At 55.4% G+C, this 27,601-nt stretch overlaps 1 protein-coding gene across 2 annotated transcripts in view; it reads right to left on the bottom strand.

Moving 5' to 3' along the window:
• Window positions 1-9,725: 9,725 nt before the first annotated feature.
• The window catches only part of DIDO1 (death inducer-obliterator 1), a 51,615-nt gene continuing 33,739 nt past the window's right edge, over window positions 9,726-27,601 (bottom strand). For both annotated transcript variants that reach the window (XM_029219924.1, XM_029219923.1), the window contains exons 8-17: window positions 26,454-26,931; window positions 26,047-26,206; window positions 25,153-25,269; window positions 24,892-24,996; window positions 24,493-24,628; window positions 23,741-24,269; window positions 23,152-23,305; window positions 22,341-22,430; window positions 21,337-21,532; window positions 9,726-14,203 (exon numbers count right to left, since the gene is read on the bottom strand). In XM_029219924.1, the coding sequence (XP_029075757.1) occupies window positions 11,157-14,203; window positions 21,337-21,532; window positions 22,341-22,430; window positions 23,152-23,305; window positions 23,741-24,269; window positions 24,493-24,628; window positions 24,892-24,996; window positions 25,153-25,269; window positions 26,047-26,206; window positions 26,454-26,931 (5,012 nt within the window). In that variant the 3' untranslated portion in view covers window positions 9,726-11,156. The remainder of the gene's footprint in view (window positions 14,204-21,336; window positions 21,533-22,340; window positions 22,431-23,151; window positions 23,306-23,740; window positions 24,270-24,492; window positions 24,629-24,891; window positions 24,997-25,152; window positions 25,270-26,046; window positions 26,207-26,453; window positions 26,932-27,601) is intronic.

The raw sequence follows: 27,601 nt of genomic DNA, 5'->3' as shown, positions 1-27,601 counted from the left end.
ACGGCAGCCCCTCCCCGGCACGGCCCCGCCCCCGCCCCGCGGCCCCGCCCCACGGCCCGGCCACACCAACCGCCCGCCGCGCCCCCGCCGCGGCGCCCAGTCCCAAGCTACGCGCGCAGGTCTGGGGCGTGGGGTTCGGGCGGCGAGGCTGCGGCGCGCGGGGCCAGGCCGTCCAAGTCCAGTGCCTGAGGGGCCAGACCACCCGGGTCGAGTGTCCGCAGGGCCGGGCCGCCCGGAACCCCATGTCCAAGGGGCCAAACGCCCGAGTCCAGTGTCCGAGGGTCAGACACCTGGGTCGAGTGTCCGCGGGGCCTCCCAGGGCCTGGCCGGGCATCAGGGCGCATGCAAGAGGCGCCTCTCCAGGTAACGCTTCACCACGAGTCCACGTATCCACGGGCTGCCGCGCGGTCCCCCCCTTCTCGGGACACGAGGCCTGCAGTAAGCCCGAACAGTAGACAGGTGAGACAGCGGCCCCAAATACAGGTGTGACAAGGCAGGCTGTACGTAGGTGAAAACTCAGTCAGATAAATAAATACACGTGGTGCACGGCTCCTCCTAGAACCGGCAGGGCTCGTGTAATCAATGCACTCGACAAACACTGGCCAATGATGAGCTAGAATGCACATGCCATGTGCGTTCATCCTTTTAAAGTGTGCTCGTCAGTGGTAGTGTATTCACATCCTATCACCACAATCAGTTTTCGAACATTTTCATCACCCCAAGGAATCCCATACCCATTAGCACTCCCTACCCACTAACCTTCTTTCTGTCCCTATGGGTTTGCCAACCCTGGGTACGTCCTATAAATGGTATCATAGAATAGGTGGTCTTTAGAAGAATTATTTTTGCGGGCTCAAAATAATTACTGTACCCACCTCTCACCCTTACCCCCATCTCAACCAGTGGTTGTTTTCTGTATAGGAACCACATGGTTTAAAGAAAGGCCTGTGATTTAGGCACAGTTTTCTTCCATCAGGCTCTGAATTGCTCATTCTGTCCGAGCTCAGACATCTATGGAGTGCTATTCATTTCTTCTGCAGTATCTTTTCTTTGAACAATATAAGATCATCCTGCACTTCCCTGGAGGTCCAGTGGTTAAGACTCCGTGCTTCCGCTGCAGGGGGTGCAGGTTCAATCCCTGGTAGGGGAGCAAAGATCCCACATGCCACGTGGCACAGCCAAAAAACTTTAAAAAAAAAGTAAAAAAAAAAAAAAAAAATATATATATATATATTTGCTTTTCTTTTTGTCCACTTAATATGTCCCCAGTAGGAAAATGATGGACCACTTACTCAATAAAAGGTATCAGGTGTGGGGGAAAAAACAAGAGCACTTTTTCTCACACCTAACATAAAAATTAGTTTCAGATCATCAAAATACCTAAATTTAAAAAGAAAATTATATAACTACTAAATATATAGGATGATATCGATAAAATCTTTGAGAAGATTCTAAGCGTGACATCAACACAGACCATAATGTGCACAGGCTCGCCCTGGGCATCTTGTTTAAAAGCAGATTCTAATTCAGCAGGCCTAGGTGGGACCTGGAATGCCACCTTTCTAAGGAGCCCCCAGCTGACGTGTGTGCCGCTGATCAGTTGACCCCACTTTGAGCAGCAAAATCACGGAGTATGGTGAAATTTACAATGTTTAAAAAAGAAAATAAAATCAAGATTATATGCGACTTGGTTTTTCGCTTATTGGAAATAAAGACCATTGGCACCTACGTTGTTTTTTGTGTTTCTTGATTTGGGCGGGTTCCTTGCAGATAACAGTTTTTGAGCCCTCTTTTATTTAGACATGAAACGTGAGAATGATCTGGCTTTAGTGGGACTTATTTTATAAATAAAATGTGAAGAAAATATAAAACATGTTTTTTTCAAACTCTAAACGTGGCTCCAAGTGGTTCTGGTCTAGCCCTCCAGGGGTAGGCCTCCTTAGCTGAGGACCCTAGCTGAAGAGTCAGGCAGAGCCCGGCGGAGCAGGTCAGGGTGGGAGAAAGGCCCCACCTGGGCTCCCCTGAGCTAAGAAGTAAACATGCAAAAAAATAGATAAATGAATAAGTAAACAGCATCATGGACCGATGCGAAGGGCTGGCTTTCGAGAACAGGAGGAGCTGCTCTGTGGACAGGCCATCGTGCAGGGGGAGACCCCCGGTGGGTGGCAAAGTCAGTTTAGTGGCTCCGGACTAACGGCTGGAGACCCAATCACAGCATCCATGTGAGCCTCAAGGAATGCGGGCAAGCATTGGACGTGACACCGTTGTACAAATATATGGATTCGGTGAAACCAGCAGGGCTGGATAGCAAAACCAGCAGGGCTGGATAGCAAAATGTAGACATTACAGGAAAATAAAACTACAAAGCAATATTGGACATGAACAGATAGGCAGACATTCTTAACAAAAGCTTAGCAAATTGAATCCAACAAGATTTTTTAAAAAGAATAACTCATCGTAACCAAGTAGTGTTTTTTCCAGGGATGCAAGTTTTGTTTACATTTGAAAATCAACCAATGTAAATTACTATATTCATAGAGCAAAGTGAAAAACCATATGATTACCTCAAAAATGCACACGCACAAAAAAAGTGGCTGGCAAATCTAACATCCATTCCCAATCAAAATTTGGCAAACCAAGCATAGAGGGCAAGTTCCTCAACCTGATAAAGGGCATATATGAAATTACCACACTTCACATCATACTTAAATGGCAAAAGACAGAATGCTTTCCCTCTGGATGAGGAAAAAGGAAAGATGCCCACTGTCGCCACTTCTGTTCAGCATTGTGCTGGAGGGTCTACTCGGCGTGACAGGGCAAGAGAAAGGAGCATGCAGGTGGGAGGACGAGAAGTGGAACTGTCTACTTTCTGCCTAGGCAGCACGATGACCTAGGGAGAAAATCCTACAGAACCTACAAAAAAGCCAGTGAGTTCAGCGAGGTCGGAGAACATAACAACATACTAATACCAGCCATGTTCCTATACCCTAGCGGTGGACATGCAGGCCCTGCAATTAGAGTACAATAGCGCCTACAGTCACTCAAGCACGCACCGAGGTGTGAGTTTAACAGGATACGTATAGGACATGCATGTTGAATAGCATACAGGGTGGTTTCACTGCCCTAAAAATCCCCCGTGCTCTGCCTACCCATCTCTCTGCCCCTTTGCCCCCTGGCAGCTGCCCATCCTCTCACTGTCTCCATAGTTCTGCCTTTTCCAGAGGGTCATAGAGGTGGCTTCATACAGCCTTTTCTGATTGGCTTCTTTCACTAGTTAAATGCATCTCAGGTTCCTCTGTGTCTTTTCATGGTTTGATAGCTCATTTCAGTTAGCGCTGAATCATATTCCATTGTCTGTGTGGGACACCGTTTATTTACCCGTCACCTGCCGAAGGACATCCTTCCAAGTTTCTGCAACTATGAATACAGCTGCTGTAGACATCCGTGTGCAGGCTTTCGTGTGGACGTGAGTCTTCAGCGCCTTTGGGTAGGTGCCAAGGACTGCGCTCCTGGAGCGTACGGTAAGGGATGCTTAGCTTTGTAAGAAATAATCAAACCATCTTCCAGAGTGGCTGCGCCATATTCTGAATTCCCACTGGCGTGAGCGAGAGCTCCTGTCACTCCACACCCTCAGCCCCAGCTGCTGTTGTCGGCGTTGCATGCTTTGGGCCGTCTAAGAGGTGTGCTTGACGGCCTTCTGAAGACTCGGTTACTGTGCCAGCTAGGTGGCAACCCCGCGCGGGGCAGGGCGGGGGCGATGTCTCCCGGGACACGGTCTGGGCTCCGCAACCCGCGTTGCTCTCGCTCCAGGATTGCTGGATCTGGAATCAAGGGGTGCGAATGGGGTGGCCCCTCTCCCTATTACCTCTCGTGATGCCCCGCAGAGTCTGTGCTTCCTGTTCTGTGACTCTCGGTTCTAGAGGGCTCAGTCCCGAGGGGAAGAGAGCTTCCTCGCGGGGACGCAGTGAGGCTTCCTGGGGCCGTCGGTGGAGGCTGTGGCCTGGCCACTTGGGACTCTTCAGGCCCAAAGCAGGGGTGGCAGAGCCCGACTCTCACGGGTGAGGAACTAGAGAACCCAGGTCCTCTTCATCCTCCAAGCCGGTGGACGGCCACAGCGATGCCCTCGGGCCCAACGGCTGAGGCTCAGACCGGGCAGGAGCAAAGGTTTGGGTCACCCACCCGGCCACGAACCCCCAGCAGCTGCTCGAGGGCCCAGGGAGCGTGGACGGGGTCACGGAGGAGGGTCTTTGTTGGTACCAGCGCCGCGGCTGCCACCAGGAGTGACGGCTGTGACAGCCGCGCCTCGTCCTGCTTTTGATGGAAACGTGCCTGCGTGTTTATCCACCGCACGCTTTTGTTTTCTCCTCCGTGCTCATCCCTGATCGCGTAGGATGCGACGAGAATGGCCGGCCTTATTCCCATGGTCTGCAGGACCGGGAAGCCCTCCCAGAAGCGACGGGAGGTCCGGTCCCCTCTCCTGGGGGCGGGGACAGTGGCGATGGGGGTGTCGTGTTGGGCGGGAGGTGAGTTTGTGCCTGTCTTCCTTTGGGAATTTGGCTCAAAGGGCGGCTGTAAGCAAGGCATGGAGGCGCTCAGGGGGCCGAGATGATGGGCGGGGGGTGGCTAGCCGGGCCCCTTTTCTTAGAAGCCCCTCTGCTGCGTGTTCGCGGTTGAGGGGGGTCAGCAGAGACAGTTCTGCACGAGATCTGGAGACCAGAAGAGAAGCGACAGCCGCACCGATTTTTCAACCCAGAGGTCGACCTGGGGTCACGCGCGGGGCTGTCGCCTTGTTGGGGGCAGTGTCCCCACTGGCCACGCCGCCTCCCGGGATCCCTCGGGCCAGGTGTGCCTCTAACCTTTATGACAAAGTGCGCCAGCTTCTCAGGCCGGATGTCCGCACCGTCCAGGCTGGAGGTAGAGAGAAACACGTGAGACAGGCTAGTCCATCCTCGTGGGGCCCGGCCTGGCCTCACCTCGCCCTCCACACCCTCCCGTCTGCCCGTCCTTCCCGTCCAGCTCTGGCCGCAGCAGCTCCCACAGCCGGGGCTAAGCCTGCAGACCAAGCCCTGATGCATCCCCCCATCCCTGTCTCCCTCTTCTCTCCCTCCCGCCCTCTCTGTCTCTCTCTGACCCAGATAACGAAGAGACGGTGAGACCCACGGCGCCGGCGTCTGTAAACCATTTGCTGCCCATCTTATTGCTGTGATTTGTGAGTTTTGTTCGCTCCTTAAGGAGCAAAAGAATCGGAGAAACCTTTGTTAGAGATGTGATTTCAATCAGCGGCTTAGGGGCATTCGACTAAATACCTTTGTGACCGATTTCTAAATATTTGGAAAAATTGTTCAGAATTTAATTTGGTGTTTAAGTGTTTGATATTGTGTTTAAATATCTCTAAAAATATTGTTTAATAGATGAGAAATAGGACATTGAAGAAAATACAAGTTTCCTTCTGCTTGCTCGAAAGCTCCTCAGCTATTAAAGTATTGATTAATCACACACGCACACGCACGCACAGAAGGAAAGACAAACCAAAGGAAAGTTTAAGGCAACAGTTTTTGAACGTCCAAGGAAATGAACGTGAGTTTGAACTCGCGGGGTCAAGAGATGAACACTCCAGTGACGAGGGGCAGGGCAGCAGGAGTCAGAGGCCAGCAGAGGCGGGGAAGGGCCGAGTCTTCAGTTAAAACCGCAAAATCACAACACATTAAAAAGCAGCAAGTGGTGGACCCGGTGCTGGAGAGAATCGGGTCCGAATGCCCAGCAGGGTGGAGGGATTCCAGGACTGGCCTAGAAAAAGGCACGATGCAGCAGGACGCCAGAGCCAGGGATGCACAGGGCCTTCCTGACGGGGGTGATAGCGCAGCCGAGAAAAGCAGCACAGAGGGACCCGAGGCTGCTGCACGGGGCTCCTCCCCCTCCCTCTGCCCTCCTCCTCCCTCCCCACTCCTTGTTTTCTAAACAAAAGGAAAGTGTTCCTTTACTACTTGATTACACGGGTGGGGATCTTTTCTGAAAACCAAGAGCGCGCCACTCCAGATGAAAGGATGCACGTCGTCCAGGGAGAGAAGCGTGACCGCGGCCGGTTAGCCTTCCAGACGTGAGCTGCTTTCTTTTCGGTCCTGACACGTGTGTGCGTGTGTGCCAGTGTGTGCGCATGTGTGTGCGTATCCGTGTGCATGTGTGCGCGCAGGAGCTGGGGCTTATCCCTGGGAGCTGCCAGCCTAGCACTCGGTCTCCCTGTGCGTCTGGGTGTTGCTCAAAGTCACAAGTGCAAACAGCCGTGCCTGCAGCGCTGCCATCGGACAGGACGCCCCCGTCCCCCAGATGCCTCCCTCGTGCTGCCCCTTAGAGGCCCCCCACCCCACCCTGTCTGCAACCTGCCCCCTCCAGCATGTCCCTCAGGGGGTCCTGCGGCCAGTGGCCTTGGTCTGGGGCCTCTCTCACTGGATGCACTTCCCTCCTCCCCGTGGCTGGGCCACTATCCACCCCCGTGTTGACTGAAGGGCACCTGGGTGGTTTCCTGGTTTAGGCAGCTGTGAATAAGTCACTATGAGTACTTGGGTTCTCGTCCCCTTGGGGTGACGTCGCCCCCACTGATGATACGTGCTTTGGGGTGAATGCCTAGCGGGCGGTGGCCGGCTTGTGTGGAATTTAATGACAAGTCACTGATTGGAAACCCAGAGCTCTTCTCCAGGGCGGTGCCACCTTCCCTCCCCGCCACCCCGCACCCTCGCCAGCACTTGCTACGGTCAGTTTTCTGACCCTTTACATAAAGGGACGCCCTGGGGCGATGTCCACAGTGGCTGGATTCCTCTTCTTTCTCTCTGGCAGACCCCGATACCCTGATTTGCTGCCTTGCAGCCAGAGGTGGCCGGGTGCCCACCTGACCAATGAGGTCAAGCCAGACATTTGAAAGGGGAACAGGGGCTCTGTCGCTCCTGCTGGTTTCCTCCTGTAACAGTGAGGTGGCGGCGCGGCGGCCGCAGGGCAGCCTTCTTGCGGACACAAGGACAGGAGTCACGAGCTGCGAATGCAGAGCGCGGGGCCTCAGTGACCCTGCAAGCCGCTCACGCCACCAGGGCCGCCTGCCCACCCTCGTGTGAAGCTCAAAGACGGAAAGTCTCTGTGCTCCCTTGGTGACCCCCCACCTGAACACCAGCAACATGGGTACAGGAAAACTGGGCCAGAAACACCATTAAGAACACTTGTCTCCAGATGGCCGCATTTGGGAGATCTTGATTTTCTTGGTACACCTCTTTCATTTCCCACATTCTGGGAACACACAGGACCCCACAAATCTCCAGGGAGCCCACATTCTCTGGAAAGTAGAAGTTAGAAACTTTTGAACAACGTGAAAAATGTAAATGATGCTTTTTTAAAAAAATAAATATATTTATATTTTTTTATTTTTGGCTGCGTTGGGTCTTCGTTGCTGCGCGCGGGCTTTCTCTAGTTGAGGCGAGCGGGGGCTACTCTGCGTTGCGGTGCGCGGGCTTCTCATGGGGGTGGCTCCTCTTGTTGCGGAGCACGGGCTCTAGAGCGCAGGCTCCGTAGTTGTGGCTCGCGGGCTTCGTTGCTCCGCAGCATGTGGGATCTTCCTGGACCAGGGCTCGAACCCGTATTCCCTGCATTGGCAGGCGGATTCTTCTTTTTTTTTTCTTTTTTTTGCGGTACGCGGGTCTCTCACTGTTGTGGCCTCTCCCGTGGCGGAGCACAGGCTCCGGACGCGCAGGCTCAGCGGCCACGGCTCACGGGCCCAGCCGCTCCGCGGCATGTGGGATCTTCCCGGACCGGGGCACGAACCCGCGTCCCCTGCATCGGCAGGCGGACTCTCAACCGCTGCGCCACCAGGGAAGCCCGGCAGGCGGATTCTTAACCACTGAGCCACCAGGGAAGTCCTAAATGATGCTTTTGATGAATACTTGACACCTTTGGGAATTGCCCAGGTTATAAGAAGTGAAGAAAAGATACAAGAATGTACAGAATCCCAATTTTGTAAAAGAAAAATAGAGGGAAAAAAAGATTAAGGGAAAAGATACAGATGGCTGCCTGTGGTGACCACTGGGTGGAAAGTGTGGGTGGTGTTGGAGGGCCTCCCCTTTCCTAAATGTCTGATGGGAAGCAGGCGTCAGAGCCATCCCAAGCCAGGAGCTCCCATCCCCACCCTGAGGGGCCTGGGTTGGAGGCTGGGGCTCGTACCCTGGGGCACCTGCCTCCCCAACCCTTGCTCAGGCCCCTTCAAGGGCACAGCCAGATGGTCCCCGTCGCCGTGCCCTCACCCTGCTGTCTCCCTGGCCCTGGACCTGCTGGTGCGGGGGTGGGGAGGGTCCGGCCCCTGGGGTGTGATCCTCCCTTGGAGGCTGCTTTCATCCTCCCTGACAGTTGCCCCTGCGGAACTGGATGGGATACGGGGCCCCGCCAGGCACCGCGGCCCTCGAGGCCTCAAGCGGGAGGGAGTCCTCATGCCAGGTTTCCGGAGAGCCAAGCGCTGCACGGCGCACCTGATTGCGTGTGCGTGACTTTGGCTAAACGGGGTCACGGGTTGGAGCCGTCAGGGCTGGTCCTGGAGGAGAGCAGGGGTAGTTGGCAGGGTGGGGACGGAGCAGCGGGCGCCACGGGAGTATTCTGTGGAGCAGATAAAGCAGGGCTTGGGGAGGATGCAAACATCCCAGCTGTACTCAAGGGACTGAGGATTTTAAAACTTGAGCGTATTTTCCCCGACGTTTTGGGGAAACTGCTTGGACAGCAGCCTGCAGGCCAGAGGGACTCACGCGTTTTGGAGCCGGGCACCGTGCCCAGCCCTGCTCGCGTCTATCCTGCAGGATTCGGGATTTCCTCTTTGGCAGGACCTAGCCATAGGGCGGTCTTCCCCAAGGTCAGGCTAGCGCTGTGGGCTCTCCGTAGACGAGTGGCCACCCTCCTGGCCTCGCCTGGCCCGACGCCTTTCTGAGGCGGCAGTGATGGCGGCGTCCCCTCGCGGGGCCCCCGCTTTGCGGCACTCGCCCCTGGTTTGTCGTGCACTCAGCCGGGAAACCAGACGTTAGGTTACTGACTCTCCAGCCCACAGGGGTAGAGCCTGTCCTGCCCGAGGGATGTTTTCTGCGTGTCTCGGCTCACGGCGGGAGATGGGTGCACAAACTTGTTGAGAAGCTAAATGCTGGCACAAGGGCCACCAGGATGGGGCCAGTCACTGGTGGCCCTGAAGTTCAAGGGCAAGGCCGACACCTTTGTCTTCTCCTCCCAGCCGCGGCCGCTTCCCTGACCTGAAGGCTCTGCATCTGCTGGTACAGCCCCTGCCACTTATTCCACCCGGCAAGGCACCTGGGCCACCAGCTCCGCCTCACCACACGCTCGTGACCAGCCCGGTGCTCCTTTAAGGCCCGAGTCAGCGGCTGGGGACTTTTTGGGTGCCTGCCGACCCTGCCGGTACCGCCTGCCCCACGTCTCTGTCATCCCGACCGTGTGCTTCTCTGTCCTTCCCTTGGTGGCCTCGGGCTTCCTGCTCGACATGGGGTCCTGTGCTGGAACCATCCCGGGAACGGGGTGCATCCGGCAGGGGTCTTCAGGCCAAAGGGCACCGCTGCCCACACCACGCCGACTGCCAAGAAGCGGGAGCTGAGGCATCCCTCTCCAGACCCGACTTTCCAACGCGATGCCACACGAGACAGAAAACCTTCTGTAGATGTTTATTCTACTTCAAGTAACAAAGCTATGAAGTTCCATGTTTTAATGTACAGTGATATAATGCTTTGCAATATAAAATACAATTTACAGAAATTTCTATCAAGTAAACCTAAAGAAACACACTTGATTTTTTACATTTGTTGTATTTAAATTAGAAAAATTTTTTTGTTTTACACGTAAAAAAACCTTCACATCTCGTTAGATGTTGGAACTCGTCGCCACTTTAACGTAACCTACTGACAGGGTCTCTAACACCAATCACTCCAAATTGCTAAGTTCTCGGTGTTCTCATAACTTAAACGTTTGTGCTAGAAAGTGAAAAATCTGTAGTGATGTACAATGGAACAGACTCCAAAGAACAAATGAAATTCTCTAATTTTATATTTGCAAAAGTAAGTTTATGAAAATATAAAAAAATTATCAAAGTTTATTTGTACAGTCAAATAAATTAGCAAGTTTTTTCTCTTTCGCACTTCAGAAGTACTTGGAAAATACATGACGAGAAGCAGTATACTGTGTCTCACAGTGAAAAGCTTTCTAGTTTGTAGTTCTTAAGCTAATATCACTATTTTCATCTCAGGCTTTACACAAATATTGTTCCATTTCAATGACAAACGTTGAGATTTGTCACAAGTATGTATCACAGTGCGGAGCTAGTGCACTTTTCCCGGGACAGAGAACCGCTCAGATGGTAAAGTTCAACAAACAAAACGTTCCTGATTATTCAAATCAAAGAAACCTACTCCCTCCACCCGCCCTGCCTTTTAAAGTACACTTAATTGCTTTATTTTCTCACTTTCTTTAGGCTGGTAAAATTTAAACCTTTTAAAATAAATTGTTATTTAAAATTCCACAATTTCTATTCAGATGTTGCTTTTAATCATGTTTGGGGGTGGGGGGAACATGTAAGGGGATACCTAAACACTGAGCAAAACAAAGAAATGTGTTTTTGTTTCCTGGTTGGAATTTGTAATTCAAATTTCTTCATGACAAGAGAAAGATGCACCTGCAGTTAAGTCTGGTGTTTCTCAACATTCCAGAGACGAGCTGACACAGCCATGCACAGAAACACGTGGCCGCCTGCCCCCGAACCCTGTGAAGTCAGCTTCTGGAAACAGGTATCACAGATGAGATGTCAGGAAAGGTATGGCTCTGAGGTCCACTAAACTCCCTTAAAATTTACAATAGTCAAGTTATTAGAAAAGATAACTTTATAATCTGAAAAAGCAATATGCTTTTGTAGGTACTTTCCCATTTCAGTACATTTAAATGGAAATGTTAAAGAGTTCTTAGTTTTTTGTTTTTATTTAAAAAGCATCAGAATTGTAAAGGTGTGAAATTTTGTAAGAAACCATCATACACAAAATTACAGTAATTTCTCAAGTCCAGAAGGTTCTGTCCTGTGCATGAGCACCCAGCTCTTTCCAAGGCCACCTGCTTATTAGCACGTGAGCGCGGCTTCACGGGCGGCCCTAGGTCTGGGCGGTGGGGGCGGCGGCCCGCGGGGCCTCGGCCTTGGGGTCCCGGGGTCGCTCCGGGCTCCGACTACGGTCCCTGCGGCGCTCCCGCTCGCGGGCCTTGTCGCGGTCGCGGTCCCTGCTGCGGGACCTCTCCCGGTCACGTCTGCGGTCGCGGTCGCGGTCGCGGTTGCGGCTCCGCTCTCGGGCCCGGTCCCACTCGCGCCCCTTGTCCCTGCCCGCGTTGCGCTCGCGGCCCCGGTCCCACTCGCGGCCAGCGTCCTTGTCGCGGTGTCGGTCCCACTCGCGGCCTCGGTCCCAGTCCCGCTCGCGGCTCCAGGTCCGGCCGCGTTCCCGCTCCCAGGGCTTCCCACGCTCCCGCTCGCGCCGGCGGTCCTCGAGGGCCCGGCCCGGGCGGCTGTCGGGCGGCGGGGCCTCGGGCTCCTCCGGGGCCTTGTCCCGGGGCCGCCCCTCGAAGCCTGGGCCTCTGTACTCGTGGCCCCTGCCCTCGCGGAATTCGGCCTCGGGGCCTGGGGCCGGCGCGCCGGGTGGCGCAGGCGGGTGGCTGGGCAGCTCCAGCAGTGGCCGGGGCGCCGGCTTGGGTCCGGGGGCGGCCGGGCCCTGGAAGTGGAAGCGTGGAGGCGCCGACTCGCTCTTCTCGGGGAAGGGAGCGGCGCCCCGGGGCCCCCCAAAGGGCAAGGGCGCCGGTGCCCTCTGGCCGGTGAACCTGGGCGGGGAGTGGACCCTCTGCTCCTCGAACTGCTGAGGCTGCGTCCCCCTGGGTCCCGGCACGAATCCAGGGGCTTGGCCCCTGGGGCCTTCAAACTGCCCAGGGTGCGGCCCCCTCGGGCCCACAAAGTGGCCGGCGGGGGGGCCTCTCTGACCTCCGAACTGAGAGGGAGGAGGGCCACCTCGGGGTCCTTTAAACTGCGACAGCAGAGGCCTCCTCTGGCCCCCGAACTGGAAAGGCGCGGCGCCCCTGTTTCCCAGGAACGGGGCCTGCTCGGGCCCCTCGCACTGGCCAGGGGGGCCCGAGGCCTCACCGTAAGGGGCCTCCGGGAACTCCCTCTTCTCCCCGTGGGGGTCCTTGCGGTCTTCAAACGGAGGTGGCCCTGCTCCCCTGGGCCCGCCCAGGTGGGAAGGGGATGGGCCCCTTCCGTCCCCATAGGGAGGTGGCCCGTGTGGCCCTGAGAACAAGGAAGGGATGGGCCCCTTTTGGGGCCCGAATCTGGCTGGTGGAGGGCCCCCTCTCGGCCCGTCGTTATTAGAATTCTCTTCCGAGAACGGAGGGACTGGCCCCCGTGGGCCTGTGTAATTGGGGCCGTGAAGGCCCGACATCCCGAAAGCACGCGGTGCAGGCTCCCGCTGGCCTTGGAACTGGGGTGGAGGCCCCCCTTTCTGTGCTGCGGCAGGGAATGTGCCGGCCCCCTCACCTGGCCTGGGCTGTGGCTCTCTGTCTCCTTCGGTTTCAGCTGCCAGGGAGTCACTTTTTTCGGGAAGCTGAGCATTTCTCTGATCCTCGTACTGGCAAGAGCCCAGAGGTTTTTCCTGAGAGTACCCTGGACCCGAGAAAGGATCCCTTCCTCCGGGAGGGTGGAAGGTCTGGCCCTCGTGCTGCGAAGGGAAGAGGGGCTGGAAGGAGGCACCCGGCGGCGTGGGCAGCAGCACCTTCCGGGCAGGCCTGGCCGCGCCGTCCCCGCCGGCCGCGCCCTCAGGCCCCGGGCTTTCCATGGGCTCGCGCAGAGGGCCGTCCTGCTTGGCCGGCAGTGGGGCCTCTTCGCCCGGAGCCCACGGTGGAGGGGCTGACTCTGGCTCCTCCTGGGCCGGGAGTGGCCCCGGGCCGGCAGCGGCCCCTCCGGGCGCTTCTCTGGCCAGCGGGGGCCTCGGGGCGGCCTCGCTCTCGTTGCTCTCCGCGGCCAACCGCCGGGCCTGCCGGGGGTCCCGGCTCAGCCGCGCCTCGGCGCTCGGGCCCGGAGCCTGGCTGCCAGCGGGGGGCGCGGCCGGCTTGGCCGCGGCCTGCGGCTCCGGCGGCAGGAGCGCAGCCTTGGGCGGCGGCGACATGAGCGCGTCCGACACGGAGAAGTGGGCCATGGAGGCCCCGACGGCCGCCCTCTGCTGCCTGAGCGCCTCCTCCTGCTCCTCCACCTGCCTCTGCTGCTCCTCGATCTGCTTGGTGAGCTCCTCTAGCATCTGCTGCTGCTCGGCCAAGGAGGGCGCCGGCAGGCCCGGCCCGCCGTGCGCGTCCACACACATTCTGGTGGGCAGGTCGTCGACGGTCACTTTGGCTTCTTCGAGGATCGTCTCGTCCTCCGGGTCATAGGCCACCTCCTCCCGCTCAGCTGCCTCGGCGGCCTTCTCCGCGTCCTGGCGTCGCCCGCGGTCTCCAAGCTGAGTGTCGAAGGCTCTCTCAGGCCCGTACTCTTCCTCGGGGTCATACGGCCTGTCGTCTTCCTCCTCCTCCAGAGCTCTGTCTTTTGAGAACTGACCAAACTGCTGGACAATTGGGTCCAGCAGAGGTGCTGCCGGCAGCCCGCCGCCGGCTTTGGCTCTCGAGTCCTGGTGGGGGGCTGGGGCCGACTCGGCAGGCTCTTTGGTGGGGGGGTCAAACGCCTTCTTCTTCCCAAAGAGAGTCTGCAGGATATGTTCTAGGGGCGAAGCTGTTTTTGAAGAAGAGGAAGTGACAGAGGAAGCGGCCACCGTCACTGACGCGGGTGATGCCGTGACAGTGTTCGTGGCTCCTGGTTTGAGCGACGACAGTATCTGTAACACGGAAGACGAGGCCGGCGCGCCTGGTGCTTCTGGAGGAGGGGGTGGGGGTGGGGGAGACCCCGGGGGTGTGGTGCTGACAGCCGCGTCCCCTGGGCACAGCGGGTACTTGGGCGGCTTCTTCTCAGGGAGCAGGGCTGCTGGCACTCTGGGGTGGACGGGATCCATTTCTTCTTGTGTCTGAGTACGGGGCCGCTTCTCCTCTGTCTTGTCTAATTCGCCGGCATTTGAAGGACGCTTTATTTTTTGACAGATTACTAACCCCAGGATTATGTTTGGACGCGGTGACTCAAGACCTAAAAAAACAAAACAGTTGTGCAAATTTTAGAATCAAATTGTAGCTTTTGTCCTTCAGGGGTAAACTCTGGGTGTGAAGGGCAGCGGGGGGATGGTTTCCAGAGAGAGGAGGAGGAAATTCTGTGGCAAAACAGAACCAAGTGTTTGAAGACCAGCCGCAAAAGATGCAGACTGCACCGCGCACCTGCCCGGCCTGACGGGCCCACAAACCACAAAACCAAGGGCCCAATGCACACGCGCATTCACCCAGTGCTAAAATTATTACAGATTTTCAATTATACACAACGCTAGGGTAGAGGCGTGCTGGGGGAGGTGGGGAAGGCCAGCACGCACACACTCCAGGCCGTTCACCTACTGGGAATGAAGCCTGTATGTACCGGGATGTTTTCTAAACGAACCCTTAGCTGTGTTCCTTTATTTGACTCTTGCTACAAATCAGGAAGGCAGCACCCCCTTTCGACTTTAACTTATGAGCTGCAATATGTAAATTAAGCTATTCATACTAAAATTAAAGGTTCAATTAAGGACCAATTCTACAACTCAATTATAATGATCAACAAAATTATACTGATCGATATAGCACACACCATTCGATAAGTTCATTAGTCACTGGTGTCAGAATTACAATTGACGGGAAAAGTGACGCTGACCAAAATGCCTAAAACAAATGTTCTTGCAGGTTTAGAAAGATGTTCAACGACCAGTAGCTTATCAAAAGCTACCGAACGCTCAGGTCTCTGTCAACACAAGACGTGCGGCTTAAAGCAAAACGGTGTTCGGACAGGGGCAACAAAGGACAGACCACGTGGAGAACACGCTGGGAATTTCACAACATTGCACAGTTCTTAAAAAATAATTATTTCTTAAAAAAGTCTTCGTCCAAACATTGTGGATCGTGGTGCACTGTCCCAGGGATGCTACTGTCTCTGTACGGCTCCTCCACCCTCACACTAATAACAAACCCGGAACACCAACAGGGGAACAGAAAAGCCCGAGTCACAGATCGGTAAGTTAGGGAGAAATGATAAACACGGGACCAAAATTTTGTTTCAACAGCATATTTAAAATTAATCAAATTGTATAAACTCAATTTACACATAAATCACTATTGTGTAAAAGATATTCGTGCTATATATTTTTTGTTTAATCACTAAAAAAGAAAATCAGCAATGTTTTTCCTATTCTTTCTGTGATTTTAAGTTGATCACAGGTCAAATAGTTGTCTCTGGACACCCACTGTGTAGCTCTGAGCGCCTGTCACCCTTCCTAAATTCCAACAGAGGTGGGTTGACATGCCGAGCACGAGGGTGGCGGATGTCCCACCCCGCCCCCGAGGAGGAAGACCCGGCATGCCAGAGCGAGCTGGGCTGGCCCAGCATCCGCATGGATCGGCGAGGTATTGCCGGCCCCCCTCCCCACTGTGTTCAGCGCCTCGTTTCACAGGCTGACATTCAAGGGCTGAGGTGCCCATGAAGACACCCACTCATGATAAGAGGAACGGCTTCTTCCAGAATGTCCTCTGCCTGCCCTTCTGATGACACTGGTGACTCAGGGGAAGGAGGAGCTGGGCAAAGGAGGGCGTGGAGACAGGAAGGCCAGGCCCACTACACTGAGCATGGCATCCAGATGGTTCTGCTCAGATGTGAAAGATACTCTATCAAGTTTGCTTTCTAATGAAAATGAATTATTTTAACTTAAAATAGTAAATCTCTCACTCACTATAACAGCCACTTACTGAATAATTTTACAGCTCACTAATATCCAGTTTGGGGCACAGTCAATAGCTCAACTGGCTCTCGTGGCCCTTTCTGGACCGACTGTCACTGACACGGCCCCAGAGCTGGCAGAGCAGGTCCCCAGCTGAGCCACAAGCTGGTGCCTTGGCCAGCTCTGTGAGCAGCAGCAGAGGAATGCGCTCGGCCACGCGGGCGGGGGTGGGGAGGGCTGGGGAGCCCCGGCCAGGGGCGTCCTCTCAGCAGCCCAGGGCCCACGACTGTCCTCTGTCCTCAGTGCAGATGGGCTATGCTACCTCTGAAGAGCTAAACTTCTAAGGTGCCAACACCAGGGCCTGCGGCATGAATCGCGTTTCAGGTCAAAGACGCTGTGTGTGGAGGCTGAGTCACTGCATTAAATCCAGGGAGGTGGGGTCCTGTCCTCGGGAGGTGTGCCAGCCCTACAACTTGCAACAGCTTTATATGCTTCCTAACAAAAATGATATATCCCAGACTTGGCAAAATTCTCTAGACTCTACCCTTTGTGGTCACAGGCATCACAGGTGAGGTTATGATTAAATTACTTAACATTTACATTTGTTTCGAGAACAGTTACTCCCTGGAGACCAGCACCTAACGAAGCAGCTCGTATTTTTCAATGCTTTCGGCTCTCAACTGCTTCATCTACACACACCCGTAAGCCACCTAATAAAGCTCGAGTTGGAGGAGGGTTAGTTTTGAATTTCCCCACTCATCTTCCCCAGGATTTTACATTTAAATTGGGCTGTTTCTGAAGCAGTCAAATCTGCTTCACCTGTGCACGTTATGGCTGCATGGAGACTTGAAATGTAACTAGCACCGTGGAGATGACTTACTCGTGGAAGAATATGATTCACTGTGCTACCGGGGCCTCGGCAGTGACCGTTAGGGAGGTGAGGGCACGTCTGGCTCCACCCCGCTCCGCACCCTCACGACAGGCGCCTGGCAAGGGCACGCTGGACACAAAGGGCTACTACCACTGGGGTGGTGGCAGGGGCAGCTTTCCCCTGAAGGCCCCATTTTCTGCCTGGGGCCCCTGTGGGCGCGCCCACTGTTGAGTGTGAGCCCTGGAGAGGAAAGGGCGCCCCGCTGGCTGCGTGCAGAGACAGGGCTCCCGCTGGGGGCCCGGGGCGCCTCCCCGGCTCCGCACAGGGCCTCTGTCCCATGGTTACAAGCGGGGTGCTTACTTACCGACCTCCCTTTGAGGGTAGTGGTGAGGCTTATGACTCATCAAGTAGATAAGAACTAGGTGGGAGGCCACTGAACTATCATTTCCAGACAAGGGGTACTGATCAGACTGAGCACCGGGGTGTCGGCACCCCTGCCCGACCCCCTCCAAATTGCGGGAGAAACGTGTCCACAATGTCCGGTGTGGATGAAACAAGCCTTCTTAGCTGCATGTAGGTCCCCGAGTCTTCACGGTGAAAGGGTCAGCCCCAGACCACCCGTACAGGGAGAGAAGTGGACAAACCCAGGGACGAGGGACAGCTGAAAAGGTGTGTGTGGATTTCCTGAGCCAAGACCCAAACCAGGATCTGTGTCCAGGTGTGTCAGCAACAGGGCCGCGGGGGAAGCAGCCCCCATGCACCTTGGACGTGGCACAGCGGGGGGACACGGTTTAGTTTTAGTTAATAAACCAGATGAAAGCTGTCCAACTATCAAATGAGGCTTTTACCCCTAAATCTACCTGGAATGCTCCACTATTCAGTATTTAAAGTGAACACCTTCTTATGGTCTGAGTCCGACAAGACAAAACGTCCACACCTGCGGGAACAGAAACTGTGCTGGAGTTAGCAGCAACCGTCCTCAAAGAGGACTTGGGCAGAGACCCAGCAAATACAGGGAGAAGCAGCTGCCCGCCCGCCACACTCGGCTCCCATGCAGACTTCGCCCGCTCCCACTCTTGGGTCCCTAAGACCTGTGCAAAGCCAGGGCTCCGCGTCCCAGTGAGGAGAGCGTCGTCCATCCGTCCGCCCGCCCGTGTCCAGGCGCCCCCAGCACAGCACCGCCACCTGCACAGCCAGAAGCACACTGGCGTCGGCTGAGGCAAAGCAAGGTGGAGACAGTCCTCCGTCACAGTGCACCTGGATGGGCACCAAGAGCTACCAAATGGTTCAAATTCAGACAAACAATGACCAGTTTCCATGAAATATTTTTATTGATTTCAAAGGAGAGAGAAGCACTTTCCATTCAGCACGATTTTGCCTTTGATTACAGCATCTGTACACAGCTATGCACGCAGAAACTGAAGACGTGCTTACCTGACAATATTGCAAGTCACGGAAACGGTCTGCTAATTTAGGAAGCAGTTAAGCGTGAGGACAGAAGGCAGACACCACGGATGGAGCCAGCCTGCTAAGAGAATGGCCCTCGCCCTGCAATGCCTCGGAAGGCAGGTCCCTGTCCTCTGCTCAGGGTGGTCCACGCCTTAGATGCCTGAGGGCCCTCGACAGGCGCCCCCCTACCCCCTCGGGAGGGCCGGGCGCCCTGGCCTAGGCCCAGCATCCCATCTGACTGGTCTTCCTTCTGTGAATAAAGCCCCTAGACGCGCGGACCAGCTGAGACCCGAGTCCCCAGGGGTGGAGCCCCGTCAGTGTGCGTGGGACTGAGCTGAGCCGTGTCCACAGTGGAAGGACTGTCCGCTGGCTCAGAGGGACGCGGGCCTCCCAGCCGTCCTCCAGGCTGTGTGACGTGGCGACGGCCTGGCGCCTCTGGGACAAGTCGAGGGAGCCCGGGAGGACAAAAGGCCCTGGAGGCAGACTGGGCTCGGATGGGCTCTGTTGCCGTGCAGGGACTGGGCTGTGGGTTCTGCGTGGAGACCACCCCGTGTCCACCATCCAAGCGTGGGGCGGAGAGGACGCTGACCACGAGCAGGCCGCGCAGGCCTCCCCGGCTCCGCACATGGATTCAACACCTCGTGTCCTCACCTGCTTCTCGAGTGAGCCATACTGTCAAAATCTACGGGGCTCCCAAGTCCAGAGACGGACGTGCCGAGTCAGGCACTCTCCACCCCCACACACCTGCCCTCCTCCTCCAAGAGGCCCGCCCGCTGGCGGGCTGCCTGAAGTGGGAGGCCTGTGCCCCACCGAGGCCTTGGGATGGAGATGCGGCCGGGTCGGACCCTGACTCCACGCTTACTGGCCCTGCGACCTCAGGCAGTGACAACCCTGGGCAGTGAGGGCGCTCCCTGCTGCGGGGCTGACATGGGGGGGTCAAGGGTGCTCCCCTCAGGGTGCGGGGCCAGCGCTGCCAGGCAGCATGTGCTCAAGCCCACTGGCTGCTCCACCGACGGACACGGCAGCCCCTCAGACTGGACCTGTGCCGTCAAAGGATGCTGTGCAGAGACAGGAGGAACACCCCCGGCCCACCTTCCAAACACTCATGCACACACACAACACGCACATGACGCACACACCACGAGCCTGGGACACATGGACGTCTGTACCCAGGGAGCGCCAAGTCACGCTACAAACGTGCGAAGCAGCTCAGGCAGGTAACGTGGCCTCTGGGGCCAAGGGAGTCTGGCTGATGTGCAGGTGTACAGAACACACACAGATGTTAACGTCAAACAAAGGTAGCAGGAGAATTAAAAATATACATACTAAATTGAGCGAGCTGAGATTTAGAAGCTCTTCGATTAAAAGTCTTTAAAAGTTTATGGTAAAATTTCCCATACAATCACGTTTCCAAAACCCCTCTTCCTACTTGATTTTAATGAAACCTTCATTCTCTATTGTGGATGAAAACCCGCAGGCCTTTGAGCATCCCCTTCAGGAAGTGACAGCCTTGGGAATGCAGGTGGAGGAGTGATGTCCACTCCGCTGGTCATCAAGTGTGGTCACTTAGCAGATGAGATGAGCGCCCTGCCCAGCCTTCCTTGTCCCCGTATCACCCCGGAACACCCAGCGCGGCCCCCTCCCTCTGCCAGCCAGGCCCCAACCCAGCACTGCACCAGCTCCCACCGCGGCTCCAACTGGGGCTCCCCTCGGTGGCCCCCGCGCCCCTGCCTCCTCACCACGCCTGACCTCAACCACCTCTGCCCCACTCAGGGTCTGTCTGTGGCCCCGAACCTGGCAGCCCCCTACTCGTGTGACAAGGTGCACCGGGACAGAGTCAGGCAAGACCCCACCGCAGGCTCTGCAGGTGGAGCCGTGAGAGGGGCTCCAACACGGGTGAAACAGGGCTTTGTCACCTCCCAGGTCCCGCTGCTACAGACGCGCAGAGTGTACACGTCACAGGATCTACGCTCACACTAGGCCCCGCACAGGCTTCCGCCCTTGTGACTGACCGGAGGCTCCTCATGGTATCGGGAAGTCGGCTTCACCACCGTCACCGCTGCGTCAGGAACACGGCGTCCAGGGAGCCGGCCAGCGCCCCAGGAGCTGCCCGCCAAGAATCTCGGCCACGGCCCTCCCTGCTGCCCATCAGGCGGCACCGCTTTAGCACGAGGAGTGGGACAGCCCCCCGGAGAGCTTGGCTTCTAACGTGTTTGGCACTGAGACAGTTCCGTGTGTTATGTCAGGGAACACGAGCCCTGCGGTCACGGGGACCGACCAGGACGCTGGGCCCAGCCGCAGAGCCGCTGGGGCGCTGGCCATGGACACGGAGGCACCGGGCGCGGGCGTAGCCACCGCCTGTAGAAGCAAGTGCTTCAAGAGCGCTGACCGCGGGTTACACTCAGCATCCTCTAGGCTTAGCCGTTTTGGGGGGCACCACGGCCAAGGAGACACTCCCATTTAGGCATCTTTCTGCGAGACTTAAGTCCCATCAACTTCTCAGGGTTAAGACGAGTTGGGTCCCCAGAGACCACGTCCCCCTTGGAATCACCCTTAGCTCCCTTGACAAGCCTGAACTTGCTTTCTGGTCAGCCTGTAAGTAATTCTTTAGAAGCAGCACTTTCTAAGGAATGAGTGAACAGAAAGTGGTCTGCCAAAGATAAGAATTCGAGCAGCAGATTTCAAAGTGACTATTTCTAGAACTAGTTCCTGTCTCAACGCTATTTCTCGTTTCTCCTCAAAACGAATGCCTGTAGCGAAGAGGCTTGGCCTAACGCCTGCAAGGAGGCAAGCCCGCAGGCCAGGCCCAGGCCCCGCCCTCCCGGCACTGCCCAGCTCCTGCCGCCAACACCCTGCTCACACGAGGCGGGCGGGCTCCGGACAGGTTTGTCCCTCTTCACAGGACTTTTCTAAGACAATTCACACCTTCCTCAGGGGACCTCCGGTGCCACCCTCCACTATCCAGGAAGTCCCATAGCTCGACGCTACTTCACCCCTGCTCCCAAGTTCCGCTGCCAAAGGCCGGGTCTGGGTGAGGCACGCAGCTCGCTGGGACTGGCTCCACAGGGCGTGGGGGGGACGTGTGGGCAGAAGGCTGGGGCCTACCTGGTCCCTCAAAGGGCAGGAGTTTGGAGGGCACAGGGTCCGCGGCGCTCAGCGGGATCAGGTAGAGGTCTTTGACGTGCCTACTGTTGTTTGCCACGACGCCGAAGCGGCCGCGGCTGCTGAAATAGGAGTACAGAGAGATGTAGGCCACCTCCTCCTCCTCTGTCGCGGGGTGGAAGCGGATCAGACACAGCTCCTGCAACAAACAGAGGGCGGGGAGCATTGACCTGCGGCCTCTCGGAAAGGCAGCCGCTTCACCTTGCACCTAAGCCCCAAAAGCAGGAGGGAAGCGAGGAGAGAAGCAACCAGCTCTGATTCTGACTGTCACAGCCCTGCTGCCCAACACATCAGAACAACGAGCTAGTGAAGAGGACACAGGCCCGAGTCTCAAGACTGCTGGGTTTGATCTTGGTTTCGGAGGAACCACTTTAAAACTACTTAGCCCCACTGTCCTCAACACAGAGCCCACCTCCTGGGGGTCTCGTACTCACGGGGTATTCTGTGTGCAGGGCCAGTCTGGGGCAGTGTCTGACACAGAGCTAAGTGACCACTAAGCGTGTGATGAGCTGCCCGCAGCTCGGAAACGGGAGGGCTGAACTAGACCAGGGTTGTAACCCTTCTGTGACCCCAGTGAAAACAAGAGCCCCCCCCCCCGCAAAGAGCACTGCACACGCAGACACACAGCTGCGTCCGCATTTCAGGGGGTCAGACTCCAGCCCAGCCGCCTCCCCCCACCTCTGCTCCATCAGCTCAGACAAGAAGGGACAGAGCATCTGTATTTCTAACTCTGAACTGCACATGCGCTTTCACAAAGCTTCCACCGTCATGCTACTCAAACACCCCTTCACAGGTTAGCCAGCTATCAACTTAAACGTTCACCTGCAATATCTCACGAACTAGAGACATTTCAAGTATTAACGCGCAAGACGAGAAGTCAAAGAAAGAGCCGTGTGTAAACAAACCCCTTCTTCCTTGGGTGCAGAGATGAGACTGTGGGCAGGTACCTTAGACACTGAAGATCTGAGTTTGCCGACGTAATCCCAGACTGTCTTTGGGGCAATCCTTCCGCCGATGTGAATCGTGTCGGGCAGGTCCTAAGTGAAATGAACTCTGATTAAATGGCCGGTGGAACCGTGGCGGTCACAGAGAGACCCCAAACTACCCGAGATTCACAACTAAGAAAACTGCAACTATCCCAAACAAAGCACCAATAACTGTGTCAAATGTTGCTTCGCTGACTAACATCCGGGATTATGAGTGACCAAACCCAAGGGTGGCAGGAGGATAAGCTTCTGCTAAATAGGATGACAGTTAGCAATATGTTTTACTGTTGTCTTTTATGAACACACATAAAGATCCAGGTGTGTCTCAGAAGTGACTGAGCACTCTTTGTTAAGTCTGAAATGCTAGTGCTGTTTTGTTAATTTTGAAAAATAAAAGACCTGTCACGTGTGCCCCTCCACACCAAGGCAGGTCATGCGTGTCTGGCCACACCTGCAGTGGGCACACGCACACCCAGGTTGGTTTTGCACAAGCTCTAGAGAACAGAGGGAGAAGGAAGACAAGCTTCAGCTTTTTCAGAAAAGGTGGAGGGTCTGATTTCTCATTTGAATTTTCGCCACTGTCCAAACCGCGTAACCTGCTGACTCGGCCCGGCAACCCCTATTTTGCCTTCAGAGGTGCTTGCGCATCCAGACACTCAGCAGGAAGGTGGTCACACGCCTGACTCCAGCGCGGGACCAGAGTGCCCGTGGAAAACGCGTGCACGCACACACACACACGCACACACACACTTCTCTCCCTCCTGGTTCTAACCTCACTGAGATAATCAAAACATCCAGAGACAGGATACGCCTTAGTGACAAACTTCGCTACACTCTGCATGTTAATAAATCCTTTCCAAATGGTGCCAAGTCGAGACAAAAAGAGGGTGGTATCGCCTTCTGGCGGGGAGCGGGACTCTGAGATGCTGTAAAACAAAACCACAGAAAATACGTGAATCTTTCTCTCTGCCCAAAGAATCCCCAATATTTATTTATTTATTTAACGTGTTTATAAAAGCAAAGTGAATTCCTGCAAGTTTTGATAGCTTACTTTTTCAAATTAATTACCTTAATCATAATGATATAAACACATTCTGGTCAAAGAAATATAAACTATATAGGCAATAAACTGGATGGCTGTAAATTTAAATTCCAGTTTTCAGGAACTATATTTCTAAGGTGATAATTACTCATCCTAAAACTGAAGTTTTAAAAAAACGCCTTTCTAAAATAGAAAATTGAGGAGAGTTGTATTTCTGGGTGGATCTCAGAGCCGAACGACTGAATCACTCATTACTGCTCCTGTTCACCTGAAAGAAAGGCCACAGCTCAGCTGCTCAGACCACACACGGGGGCCGCACCTGATGCTTGGCGACGGTGGGACCGACAGGAGGTATCTGGGCTCGGGCGATGCGGACGGCTTGGCCAGGATGGACTTGGGCACCGTCACGGAGGTCGGCACAGGCTTCGGGACGTCCTGTCGGGGCTCCGCTGGGTGGACACTGTCTGGGTGGGCTGCCGAGGGAGCCGTGCCCGTGCTCGGCCCGCCTGGTGCAGTCCTGGGGTCTCGGCCGGACACCGTGACTGTGGTGAGCACTCCGCCGCCCCCAGGGGCCAGGCAGGGGGCGCCTTCCAGGGCGGAGGGCTCGGGGTGGCCGTCCTCTGGAGGCACCGGGAGGGACCTTCCCTCCAAATGGGCGCGAGCAGCGCTTTCCAGGTCTGGCTCCGAGGCGTTTTCGGGCAGAGTTTCTGGTGCCGCATCACTGGCTGAGCTGAGAGCGGGCTCAGAGGCAGAGCTGCCATGCTTGGACTTTGAGTCCTCCTTCCTGGCAGAAGGTGACCACTTTTGCTTTTGCGGAGCTGGCTCATCTTCCGACGATGGAACCTGACCTGGAGAACAGAAGGAAGGCCTTCGTGAGAAATCCCACACGTTCGAGAGCAAAGCCTGCCCGTGGGTAGACAGACGATCACTGCTTTAAAACAACACCACTATAAAGGCAAGGGCTCACTTCCTAAGCTTGAAGAAACGATTCTAGCCTTTCCACCGTGTAACCTGGTTTGAATGCAGCTGTCCCGAGAAGGGTCTCCACAGTCTCCCCCAAGATCTGCTCACCTGTGCAGATCTTACAATTCAGGTCAAAGAGGTGCGCCCGGTGCTGCCCGGTCGTGTCCTGCAGCATGCTGCCGACAAGGTCCAGCAGCGGTGCTGCACTCCTCTCGGGGGCCGCCCGCACCGATTCTTGCTGTTCCTAAAGCACAAGAAGCAGGGAAGGTCATTTCTCTTTCACCCCCTCTCCAAATTAGCAGCACCCGTGGAAGAAACATCTCATGTGATTAAGAACCACTGAAAAAAGAGAAAAAGGACTACTGAATACAAGTACTTGAGAAGCAATACAACTACACACACTTGTGTCAGCTCAGTGTCTTGCCCAGTAATTCAGGCACCTAACAACATCTGGAACGGGATCATCTTAGTCAATTCTCGTGAGCACTGGAAATCCTAAACGCTTACATCAGAATCTGATACTGGCGGAGAATCTTCCATATCGGGAAGAGTTTCCTGTTTAACGGTTGGCTTCTTAGTCTCATTATGCAATTTAGTTCTGGACTCCATCACCTAAGATGAAAAAGACAGACAAACGTGAAGACTTAGCCCTTCTTTCCCAAAGGGACTCTCTCATGCCAAAGGGCTATTAATTCACTCTGGGGTGGGGGTGGGGGCGCTGGTGTCAGGCTTCTGGCACCCGCAGCCGCCTCTCCCGTCGGCACTCACAGGCTTTGACGATCTCTCTTTCCACATGGAAAGCTCTTTGGAGACAAGTTCTTCTGGCTTCATTCTCACAAGTTTTGCCAAAGAGATTTCTTCACGCAGAACACGATGGAAGAGCCCCTGTAAACAAACATCTCTTGTTCACTCGTTCCCTCTAAGAGGGCTTCCCTCTAAGAGGGCTTCCCTGGTGGCGCAGTGGTTGAGAGTCCGCCTGCCGATGCAGGGGACACTGGTTCGTGCCCCGGTCCGGGAAGATTCCAGCAGAGCGGCTGGGCCCGTGAGCCATGGCCACTGAGCCTGCGCGTCCGGAGCCTGTGCTCCGCAATGGGAGAGGCCACAACAGTGAGAGGCCCGTGTACCGCAAAAAAAAAACCAAAACAACAAAAAACAAAAAAACCCCTCTAAGATACTAGAGAGGATGTGGAGATGGGCAGCAAGGCAAGCCCCTGCCCCGTAGCAGGACGAGGGCCCGGAGCATCCCATCGATGCTCAGAGAACAAGGGCCCTGAGGTCGGGCAGCTGATCTCGAGTATCCTGCCACACTGACCCTGCTACAAAGACCGCTTCACAGAAAACACAATCGACTGAAGAAGGTACAGTGTTAGGGACAAAGGTAGAAGAAATCCCTTCTGCCAGGGGGTTAACAAGGCAAAATGGAAAGTCAGAGTATGTGCCCTGCTTCTAAACACAGGTAAGAGGTCAAGAGGCCGATCCAGACAGCGTGGGCCCCGGCAGGCACACAGGCGCGCGGGTGGCAAGAACCTCAGCGGGCGAGCGCCTGGCCCCACGGGAACAGCATGCCACTCACCCACAGCTGCAGGGGGACCCACTGCCCTAACCCAGACCTGGGCAGCACCTGGCCAGGACTGCCCCCTCTCCTGACGGTCGGACACGCACCTGGTTTTTGGGGTCCTTGAGGTTGAACATGAGGCTGCGGTACTTGCTCTTGTACCGATTGTCTGTGACTCGGAACAAGTTAAACATCTCCTTCTCGATGTGCAGTGCAATTTTTCCTACTTCATTTTCTGTCATGATTAAGTCATCGCTGTCAGTGACTCTAGATGGAATGAAAAAAACCCCACGGTAACTGCTGCACTTACATGCCATGTGGGATCTCAGCTCCCCAACCAGGGATGGAACCCCAGTGCCCCCTGCAGTGGAAGCGCGGAGTCTTAACCACCGGACCACCAGGGAAGTCCCACATGTGACATTTTTCTTAAACAGTGGGGCCATCGTGAAACAACCACCCTTTACGTGGAAAACTCTCCACTTTAACATTTAAGAAACAAAATGGAACAGCCCACCTTTTCCACAAGATCTCCTTCAAGGAGCGTCTTATGTTTTGCCGAATTTGAGAATTTGGCTGTGACGAGGCAGGGCTCGCGGGGCCCAGGCGTCCCGGGGCTGGAGAGGCCAGGGGAACCGAGGTGGGCCCAGGCTTCCTGATGGCGCCCACCGAAGCAGCAGAGCTGGGAAACTTTCTGGAAGCAGACGTGGCAGCAACAGGTGCCAGCCCTGCCTGCTTGGCCGAGGGAGCGCTGCCCGAGGGGGAGGGGGCAGCCGAGAGCCACGGCCTCTTGGGGATGGTGCCCTTGAAACCCGGTGGCGTCTTTTTGATGGCCGGTTTGGCTGCTGCCGCGTTTGCAAAAGGAGGGGACTTCTTTGGAAGGAGATTTCTGGGCGAGGGTTGCTTGCTGCCCCCCGAGGAGCCTGGAGGAGCCACCTTCTTCGGCACCGCCGCCACCGCCACCTTGGCCTCTGCGCGTCTGTCCTCCTTCACGGCTGCAAAGGAGAGGGGCCCGCTTAGTGAGGTAGGGGTGCAGGGGACCCCACACAGCACGTGCACCCGAAACCAGCAAAGCTAATAACCCGGCATCACTGAGACAGATTTAAAGTAACTGTTAAATTCAGAAAAGGAGTGTAAAAAGGGCTACCAGCAACATTTATGATAGCGAATATACTTTGTTTCAGAGAGAAATGCTTTACTATTAAAACTTTGACTTCAACCGATAAACCAGTAAGCTATCAAAGGCTTGATTTAAACCGTTAGCTTAGCTTGGAACTCGAAGGGCAAATTTTGCTGTATCAAGAGAAGGTATAGATTTCAAAGACCACTCTCATGGAGAGTCCCAGTGCAATTTTTGGTGAACAGGAGCTTAGAAAATCTTTCCAGGGTGGATCAGACACATTCTCTTCGAATGCATATCCAAGCCCCACCTCGGGGGCCCGTGGGGCACTGGAAGGACTAGCGAGAGTCCACCCTGGGGTTAGCGGCTCACAGGTGTTCACCGTCCTCTTGGACAAAAGTCAACTGGACATGGTGACATTAATAAAATATAGAATGTTGGCAGAAAACTGCAACATGGGGGGAGACCAGTTATTTTTACACTAGGAGCTGGGTGGCAGGAACGCCACCTGCTGTCATTCACACCCCTCTAGCTGCAGCTCGCTA

This window comes from Monodon monoceros, unplaced genomic scaffold, assembly GCF_005190385.1.
Source record: "Monodon monoceros isolate NGI ecotype Baffin Bay Population unplaced genomic scaffold, NGI_Narwhal_1 Super_Scaffold_13, whole genome shotgun sequence".
NCBI classification, from domain to species: domain Eukaryota; kingdom Metazoa; phylum Chordata; class Mammalia; order Artiodactyla; family Monodontidae; genus Monodon; species Monodon monoceros.
This window is presented reverse-complemented; position numbering and strand designations above follow the sequence as displayed.